This window comes from Capra hircus, unplaced genomic scaffold, assembly GCF_001704415.2.
Source record: "Capra hircus breed San Clemente unplaced genomic scaffold, ASM170441v1, whole genome shotgun sequence".
In the NCBI taxonomy this organism is placed as follows: domain Eukaryota; kingdom Metazoa; phylum Chordata; class Mammalia; order Artiodactyla; family Bovidae; genus Capra; species Capra hircus.
In genome coordinates, this window is record NW_017218484.1 from 12416 (window position 1) to 22463 (window position 10048).

The 10048-nt window shown below is 38.5% G+C and overlaps 1 protein-coding gene across 1 annotated transcript; it reads right to left on the reverse strand.

Moving 5' to 3' along the window:
* Positions 1-1325: 1325 nt before the first annotated feature.
* On the reverse strand, positions 1326-6105 carry LOC102177526 (olfactory receptor 11H6-like). Its single transcript, XM_005685563.2, has 2 exons — positions 6084-6105; positions 1326-2281 (listed from the first exon to the last, which is right to left on the reverse strand). The coding sequence occupies exons 1-2, from the start codon at positions 6103-6105 to the stop codon at positions 1326-1328; spliced, it is 978 nt and encodes a 325-aa protein (XP_005685620.2).
* Positions 6106-10048: the final 3943 nt, after the last annotated feature.

The following is a 10048-nucleotide window of genomic DNA, read 5'->3' on the forward strand; positions in this document are numbered from 1 at the left end:
GTCTGACTTTGTGGTTTGACTTTTGACAGAGGTATCTGTCCTGTTAATTACTGGGCTTTCCAGCAGGCCTTATCTCTGTTCCAGGCCTATGTGAATCATCAAAGCCTTGCCTCTGTCTTCCCATTATAATTTTCCATCTTGCCCATAGTTGTAGTGCTGAGTGAGGTAAAATCATCCCCAGGGTCTAGGTTCTAAGAGTGCTCAGGAAGATCCACCTTTTCCTACATCTGAGAGTCCATTCTTAGAGAGTTAAGTTCTTCTAAATATCCTGTGTATATCAAAGCATCCACACAAAAATTCTGTATTAACTCATATTAAGTGGAAAAAAGAGTTTGTAGCCAAATAAGTTTAGGGAATGCTCTGTAGTCTTAGTTTCTTGTCTAAAACAAGGTTTCTCAGACTCCTTGATATATTATGTTCAGGATAAAGATCCAATAAGGGCATTTATACAGTTCACAATCCAGTACCCCAAACCCTTGGGATGAGATATATTTGAAATTCCAAATTTTTTGGTGAATATATGATTTATCCCATAGCATCCCCAGCAGAGTGGGAGAGGGCCCTGTAATCACATATTTCTGTAACAAAAACATATGGATATTCACACTAAGTAGGTTTGGAGCCAAGAAAATAAAGTCTGTTACTGTTTCCATTGTCTCCCCATCTATTTGCCAGGAAGTGATAGGACTGGGTGCCATGATCTTAGTTTTTTGAAAGTTGACTTTTAAGCCAGCTTTTTCACTCTCCTCTTTCACTTTCATCAAGAGGCTGTTTAGTTCCTCTTCGCTTTCTGCTTAAGGGTGGTGTCATCTGTATATCTGAGGTTATTGTTATTTCTCCTGGTAATCTTGATTTTGGCTTGTGATTCATCCAGCCTGGCATTTTGCATGATGTACTCTGCATAAAAGTTTAATAAACAGGGTGACAATATCCACATTGATATACTCCTTTTCCAATTTGGAACCAATCTGTTGTTGCATGCCTGGTTCCAACTGTTGCTTAGATTTGCAAACTGAGAATTTGACTTAGAAACCCAGAAACTGAACAGTTGAATTCTGGGTTATATATGTTTTTTCCCTGGAAAAATATAAGAGAATGTCTGGCATTTTCCAGTTTCCATACAGTACGCACAGGAACACTAATACAATAAAGCCTAGAACAAATAATTTATGTAAATTCTGGTGCCATCTTATTTGTTATTTGCTTCATTGAAATGCAACCTAAAATATTTTAGGGAATATAGGAAACACTTTTCCCTCAAATTTATTAAAACCATTAATGTCTGAAATTTTTATATTCCTATATGTCCTACATATATATAGATTCTAGTTCTTGAGAGGCTTTCTTTGACCAAATATCACGCTCCTAAATAGTTTTCTCAGGGCCTCCTTCATTTCCTTATTCCGGAGGCTGTAGATCAAGGGATTGAAAAGTGGGGTCATCACAGAATAAAATAAGGTCACAATTTTCTGAATTCCTGCTGGATTGCCTGCCGTTGGGCTCACATACATCACCATGATGGAGCCATAGAACAGAGACACGACAGCCAGATGGGAACCACATGTAGAGAAAGCCTTATGCCGGCCTTCTGCTGAGGGGACCCTAAGCACAGCTCTGATCACCAGGGTGTAGGAGCTGGTAATGAACAGGAAAGTGGAAAAAATTAGGACTGAATTAAAGGTGGCACAGATAATCTCAATGGCAGGAGCTGGCACGCAAGACAACTTCATAAGTGGTCCTGGGTCACATAGGAAGTGATCAATAGTATTGGGGCCACAAAAAGGAAGCTGGGAGATGAGATAAACTGGGAGGAGAAAACAGGAAAAGCCACACACCCAGCAGCAGGCTCCTATTCTGATGCAGCGTTGCACTGTCATGACAGTGGGGTAGTGAAGGGGCCTGCAGATGGCAAGATACCTGTCAAAGGCCATGGCAGACAATATGAAGGTCTCAGTGGTGCCCATGGAGAAGAAGAAGTAGAACTGGAGGAAGCAGCCAGAGAAGGAGATGGTCTTGGTCTCAGAGAGAAAGTTGGCTAGCATATTGGGGACAGTAGAAGTGACATACCACATCTCCAGGAAGGAAAAATTGGCCAGCAGGATGTACATGGGGCTGTGGAGATGGTGGTCCCACCACACTGCACAGATAATGCACAAATTTCCAATTAGTGTCAACACATAGATCACAGAGAAGAATGAGAAGAGGAAGATCTGAACCTCCCAGGTACAAGGGAATCCAAGGAGAATGAATTCATTCACAGGGTCAGAGTGATTATTTCCTTCTGGGTTTTTCATTTTTTTTTCTTCTCCAGAAAACTGCAACAACAAGACATTACCATGTTACAAATGATTTTACAGAAGTTTTCTCATTAAGATGTTCTCTGAACTTCTTTACAATTCAATAAGCAGCATAATTTTAGATTGCTTAAAGATTTCTAGCATTCTTTGCCCAGTGTGATACTGGGAAGAAACAGGGAATTTGGAGGTCATTTGCTTATTATTGCTTTATCTTCATGATCACCATGCCCATCATGGTCCATTGAACACCTGCCTCTGTGTAATGTCCTCAGCACAACATAAATCAAAATAGATAGTCCTTGCCATTCAGAGGCTTTCAACCTGGTTCAGAAACAACCATCTGGGCCAAACCTATATAAGGACGCATGAAGTTTTCATTGTTGCTCAGTCGGTAAGTCATGTACAACTCTTTGAGACCCCATGAACTGCAGCACACCAGGCTTCCCTGCCCTTCACTGTCTCTGTGTTTGCTCAAACTCATGTCCATTGAGCCAGGTGCTTCTAGTGGTAAAGAACCTGGCTGCCAATGGAGGAGATGTAAGATGTCAGGAAGATCCCCTGGAAGAGGGCATGGCAACCCACTCCAGTATTCTTGCCTGGAGAATTCCCGTGGACAGAGGAGCCTGTTGGGTTACAGTCCATAAGGTCACAAAGAGTCGGATGTGACTGAAGTCTTAGCATGCACAAACATGGAGTTTTAAATAATAATAATAATAGTTCATGATGTGTATAAATGGAAGAAAACATTGTAAGAATTCATAGTTGTAAATTAAGAGTTTATTACTGTAAATTTAATAATAATATGTATATCATTTTAGATGGGGTTTCTGTACTATCGGAAATTTTGGATACAGAAGTAAGGAAGATGATGTTTTATCAATGATTGCTTATAGCAAGCCCAGTTGTGGTATTTGCATTCTCTCTTAGTTTTAAAAATCTCCATGAAAAAAATTCCGCAATTTGCACTGTTAATTTCTCTCAGGGTTTAGTGACGTACGCACAGTTCTCAAAACACTCTTTTCTTTTAACTTGGTCCTCTTTGTAATAAAGAAGCTTGCAGAAGAAGAGTAAGCTTCGTATATTTTCAGCTAGAATAAGCATTTAAAAATGAAATTGGTATGCATGAAGGAGGGTCACACTGCAAACTAATATAATTCTCTTTTACCTGAAATTTACCTTAAGTAGAGGACACAAGCTTCAGTGCCCAGTTGAACTTTATCATATGCTGGGAAAGTACCTTATGATGGTACTCTCAATACATGCTTTGCCACATAGAACAGAAATAACTACAGTGGTATATGTCATTAAAGCACTTTTGAGTTTTGAATTACATTAATTGGAGATCTGGTCATAGACTATTTGTTCTCATTATTCTTTATCTCTTTTATTTGAGACTCCTATGTTAGAGTTCCTTCTGGTTGCCTTGACCTATAAATGTTGTTTTAGGACCTAGTCCTTGATATTTTTCCTTTTCTATTTATGCTTTCTCTGTAAGTGATGTGACAGCTAGCCCTTTGACATAAAAACTACTCATGTAAAATGAAGCCACATTTTCTCTATCTAACTGTGAAGTCTCTTCTGTAACCTGGATTTATCTACCCATTTTCTTACTCAACATCTCCATTTGCTATTGAAGGTAACTAAAACAAGAAGCCCACGACAAAACTCTTGATTTTCTCACCACAAACTGGTTGATCCTTACTTCTTTGCTAGCATATCACACAGCAGCACCTCCATTTACTCAGTTGCTCAGGTCACAAACTTTGGCCACATCCTTACCGCCCTTCTTTATACTCCACATCCAAACCATCAACAAATGCTCTAGGCTTCTTGTTCAAAATATAGTTAAAAAAAAAAAATCTGATCATGTCAACTACTTGCTCTCAATCTTTCAAATATACTTACAAGAGAGTCTAAAGCTCTTCCCACAGTCTGTAAGGCCGAGACCTAACTCCAAGCCCTCATTTCCTAGCACCTTTCCCTCTACTGACCCCATTCCAGACTCACTGATACTTGCCCTTGCCAAGTGTGGCCAGTATCAAGGTCTGGAATGTCCTTTATTCCTCTTTGCAATATTCATATGCTTTAACTTGTTCCTTTGTTCAGGTATCTGGAAAAATCAGAGACTCAGAGAGGCTTTTCTTAAACTTACACGTGTGAAGGCTAGATCGCATCTGACTCTTTGTGACCTCAAGGACTGTAGCTCACCAGGCTCCTCGGTCAGTGGAATTTTCCAGGCAAGAATACTGGAGTGGGTTGCCATGTCCTACTTCAGGGGATATTCCTGACACCAGGATCAAACTGTGTCTCTTGTGTCTCCTGCCTTGGCAGATTCTTTACCACCTGGAAAACCTTCCTTGATTTAGCCCATCTTTACTATTCTGTTTCCCAATTCTGCTTTGGTTTTCTACAAAGCACATATCACTACCTGGCATTGTATTGTATACTTAGCATGTATTTTCTATCTCAATTGCTAGAATATAAGAGGCTATCATTTTTGCTCACTGATGTATTCCCAGAATCTAAGATAGTGTTCAAGACATACTTTTTGTTGTTTAGTCTCTCAGTCGTGTCCGACTGTTTGTAACCCCATGGACTATAGCCCACCGGGCAAGGCATATTAGGGATGCTCATTAAATATTTGTCATCTCAATCAGTGCCTTGCCCTAATAGTAACCAAACAGGAAAACCATTCCTTTAGACAGGGAAAAATGTTTAAGAAAATGTAGAGACTGGTTTCTCCAGTTTGCTAAAAACACAAAAGCAAGGCAACACCTTTTGTATGGGGAAACATCCTCAGTCTTCGTAAACAGGAGATCCATGAGAGGAGCCCACTCAAGACAGTCCTATCGAAGCCACTTCTCTCTGTGAATCACACTGTCTCTATGTTCCTTTCATCCACTCTGCTTTGTGCTCTGTGCTTTCTTCTTGTTGCTAAGTGAAAATCATGCTCCAAGGGCGTGTGTGTGTGTGTGTGTGTGTGTGCGCATATGCAGTTTTATCTATTCTCTCAATCTGTTTCTGTATCTGATTGTCCATATTTTAAATGAATATTTTATAATTCTTTTTTCTTATTTTTAAATAGATAAGTGAACTGTTTTTTATTTCTCCTGCCTAAAATCAAAAGAGGCAGCCTAAAGAAAATGTGGCTGTTCAAGTTACTTTAATAGAAAAATGCTCTTACTCCCTGATTTTTCTTCTGTATCATATTCAGAAGGAAATCTGGTATATCTGACTTGAATGTGTAATAAGATATAAAATAAAGTTGTCATCCACAGTTTATTCTTGGCTCATGTGGTTTTGTGATATATATAACATATTCATAAGAAAAATATTATTTTGTTTAAATATGTTAAGCTATATTTTTATAAATGAAACACACAAAATCTAACATTTAGTCAGACCAGTTCTAATACCAGAAGCAATGTTATATAATTGAGAATTTAACCAGTTTCCATTATGAGGAAGCTATTCTAATTTACCTTTTTATATGGAGAAACTACAACATGGGGTTAGAGGAAAGTGAAAAAGGCATTACAAAGAAATTTGAGCTGTATATTACCTGAAGATCTTGTGTGAGAATTACAGAATCTGGCAGAGAGCAGAGTTCAAATTCAGGTTTCTCTCTCTCCTGGAGTATGCAGTCAGCCTCAGTCTCCTTGTTCTCTCATTTCAGCAGAAGAAAGTGTGCAGCAGAGCCAAACAGTGGGGCTGGCCTCCGAGTATCTGATGGCCTCTAAAAGGGGGTGAGTATTGGAAGGTAATATCATCAAACATAGCACTTACCTGAAGCCCATACAATGACCATATTGCTTAAGCAACTTGAAAAGGCGGTTATATGCAGTTGTAAAGGACACTGTATGTAGTCTTTTCTGGTTTGGGAAGAACCAATTCCATTCCTGCCTCTAAAGGAGAGTATGTTAACAAACACATTCTGAGTTATGGCTGATCTGTTCCGGGCAGCCCATCTTGGAGGGAAGGTGATCCAGGGCACTCTATGTAGTCAGCTCTTAACCATGAGCTGTTAAGAGCTCCTGTTCCCCACACGGTTTTTAATAATATGCCATGACTGTCTCTGACCATCCTGGATTATTGAACTTCTCCCTGTGGCCTCATCTGGGGATAATAATGAGAAAGTTTTGGCCAGACCTCAGAAAGTATTTCAAATGAGGTCTAAATTGGTCCAACCTCTCGAGGAAAAGGGAAGGATGATGAAGCCTGGGTCTAAGGTGAAAAATAATTTGGCCTTATGCCTTGGATGAGAATATTAAATATAACCAGAGACATCTGTATGCATTTTTATAGTAATGCAGCTTTGTTTTCCCATGTTAGAGATGATACTGGGTTTAGGAAAAAAAAAAAAGTAAGAACAAAGACTCCTATGAAGCCAAAAGATATGCAGACAGGTTAGTTGTTGCAAAGAATTAAAAAAAAAAAAACTTCAAAGCCTTTATCTATTTGTTCCTTTCTTTCCACAATTCTGCATATGTACTAACCCCACATATACTATGGTAATGTTGAGATTTTTGGATCTGTAGCAACTGTTCCATTCATTCTCGATTATAAACTGTAGCCTCCGCTTGTTTTGTGAATTTGTCCTTTGAATCTCACTTCAGCCAGAGAAAGCTAAACATTTAAATCAAAGTAAAAACTCCAATGTCTGAAATTATGGCTAAATAATTTATAAAAATCTTTTCCTTCTTAGCAAACACTGACTTTACAACTGTTCTTTGAATGATGAAATTCAGATGAACTAGGGAACTTGGGAGTGTGTCACAATTGTGATGCATATGTGCAAAGTCACTAATTTATTTTCTTACACATTTTCTTTTCCTAGTCATATAAGTCGATAGAAAAGAGGTTTTCAAGAAGGAAAAAATAATTAATAATGTAAAGTGATATGAAATGCAAAATGCAAGTAATATAAACTTGGAGAAGAACTGGAATATATCTCTGTGTTAATCAAGTAAGAGGTTATAACTAACTTTTGAGACTTCAGAGTCAGAATAGCACCAGTGAAAACCAGTGTATGAACTGTCCAAATGAATAAGTGCATGATGACAGAGGGAGGCAACTGGTGTTTCACAATTTTTTTTTTGTAAAGAAAAATGTGACAAATAATTTGCAAGATTATTAGAGTTAAAGAATGTCTTCAAGTTTGGATGTGATCTAAACAACTTTCCTCTCTGAGATTAAATAGCATATGAAAATGAAAATATTGAAATTTCAAAAGGAAGTGCTTGGTCAAAAGAACACATGGCATCAGGGAACAGAAAAAGAGGTTGGCAGATGGGCAGGATCATTCTGACTTTAAAGATTTTTTTTGGTGTGGACCATTTCTAAAGTCTAATTGAATTTGTTACAATATTGCTTCTGGTGTTTTTTTTTTTTGTTGTTGTTAATATTTTTTGGCTGCAAGGAACGTGGGATCTTAGCTCCCAGATCAGGGATTGAGCCCACAACCCCTGCATTGGAAGGCAAAGTCTCAACCACTGGACCACCAGGGAAGTCCCAGGGCAGGATCACTTTGGATAAAAGTCCACAGCTTTTGACAGAAAATAAGGAAAGCAAAAAAAGTAAAGAAAGATTTTTCAGTTTGTTAATCTCTTTATATTCATCCAGTTTTCACTACTACATAATCAATTAAATAAATATTAAGGATGTATGACTTTCAAAAATACTTCAAAAGAACTATGATTAGCAAAGGCCTTTTAAAGCTGCAGTCCATGTTATAGCTATTTCTAGCCCTCAGTCTTTAAAAACTAATACAAATATAAATTAAAAATAAATCAACATTATGATTGCCATAATTACTAATGTGACTAGATATTTAAATGAAGGCAAGATCTAATCCTGTTTGATTCTATCTTAAGAAATCAGAGATAGAACACTTCATAAGTCCTGGATTTCACAGTTTAAGAACATGGACAAAGATCAGTGAATTTGGAAAGGGGCTTACAAGTATCTGAAAGAAGTAACTGGAAGGAATTAGACTTTTAAATTGAAGTAAAAAGAACAAAAGAACTTCAGAAGAAAGGAAAGATGATTGTTTAACAGAGCAATTGCATTTGTCTCATTTAATCCCAATACAGAATTTAAAATAATCATTTTTAATAGAAGTTGTAGGGAGATACAGGCTTTCCTGGTAGCCCAGCTAGTAAAGAATCTGCCTGCAATGCAGGAGACCCTGGTTTGCTTCCTGGGTTGGAAAGATCCCCTGGAAAAGGGATAGGCTACCACTCCAGGATTCTTAGGTTTCCCTGGTGGCTCAGCTGGTAAAGAATCCGCCTGCAATGCTGAAGATCTGGGTTAGATCCCTGGGTTGGGAAGATCCCTGGAGGAGGGCATGGCAAACCACTCTGGTATTCTTGCCTGGAGAATCCCACGGACAGAGGAGCCTGGTGGGCTACAGTCCATGGGGTCAGAAAGAGTTGGACATGACTGAGCAACTAAGCACAGCACATAGGGAGGCACATTGTAATTAAATGTGGAGGATAACTTTGAAAAGGATTCCTAGACAGTGATGAATAAGCTGTTTCAGAAGACTACTTTCTATCATGGATTTCACCAGATAAAGGCTGAGAAAGTGGTAGAGCAGGTTTAAACATCAGATGCAAATTTCTCTTACTACTGGAATTTGGTTGTATGCATCTAAGATGTATGAAAAAAAGAAAAAGGAATAAATGTGAAATATTAAGTTTAATGAGAACTTGAGCTTTTCATATTAACATTGATAAAAAGGAATGGTATATTCTAATGGTCTTTAGTTGACAGGAGACAACGAGGCAAAAAGGGAATTCTGGACTGCAGCTTGGTCAGCAAAGTCCCAGAATTATATACTGGGACTATAAATTGTCTAATCCTATTAACGGAAGAAATTGGCATTTTTTTACAACGCCAATTTTTCACACACACTGAAAAAATGTGTGTGGAACTCTTTCATCTTCTTGAGCCTAAAATTGAGTGGCTCCTTGGTTTGGCCAAAGATAGTTCTGCAAGGTGGGTGTAGAGTGCTCAAGGGACTTCAGGGCTGGACAAGAAAAAGATATGGCCTCAAAGTGGCAGTAGTACACATAATTTTGTCTGGTGACACTGCTTTTACAGATCAGCTTGTAGGAATCCCTCAGAGCAGGAGACCTTCCGGAGGCTTATGGACTTGGGGGCCACTAAGAAGGAAGGTGAGCTAAGGAACTCCTAGGAGGAAGAGGGAGAATAGAGAGAAGGCTTACTTGTCTAAGTGATGTCAGCCTGGTGAGGGTGAGGACTCTGTGCCAAGGATTTCTGAAAGGCAGTCATTTGGAACATTTACCTATGGCCAGCAGGTGCTGCACAGTTTTCTGGAATGTGCAAAGTAGGCAGGCTCTAAATGGCCTAAAACCCCGCACATCTGGACCACGAATGAAACTGCCAAATGAGTAACAGTTTTGTCCTGTGTGAGTCTGAGTAGTAAACTACAGTTTGCTGTGAAGAAGTAAATAACCTATGGGCAGTATGTGGAAGCCATTTTGGCTCCTTTATATGATGAATGGTCTTTGAAATCAGTGGTTTGTGACGGCTTTGCACTCCGTTTCCTCCATTTACCCAGATTTCAGCATTCATGCTTTCTCTAAAGCTCCCATTGTGTCTCCATAAAGTAGAGACTACTTAATTTAGTCTGTATTAATTGGTTTCACTTTTGAAAGAGATTTTATTTTATTTTTATTATTAGGAAGTAATACATGCTTATTTTAAGAAAAAAATGAATAAAACAG

Excerpts from the sequence above, each read along its gene's own strand:
- LOC102177526 (XM_005685563.2), bottom strand. The coding sequence starts at position 6,105 with ATGGTCATTGTATGGGCTTCAG. Across the intron at positions 2,282-6,083 it reads GGTCATTGTATGGGCTTCAG|AAGGAAATAATCACTCTGAC; the intron begins GTAAGTGCTATG and ends TGAAAAACCCAG.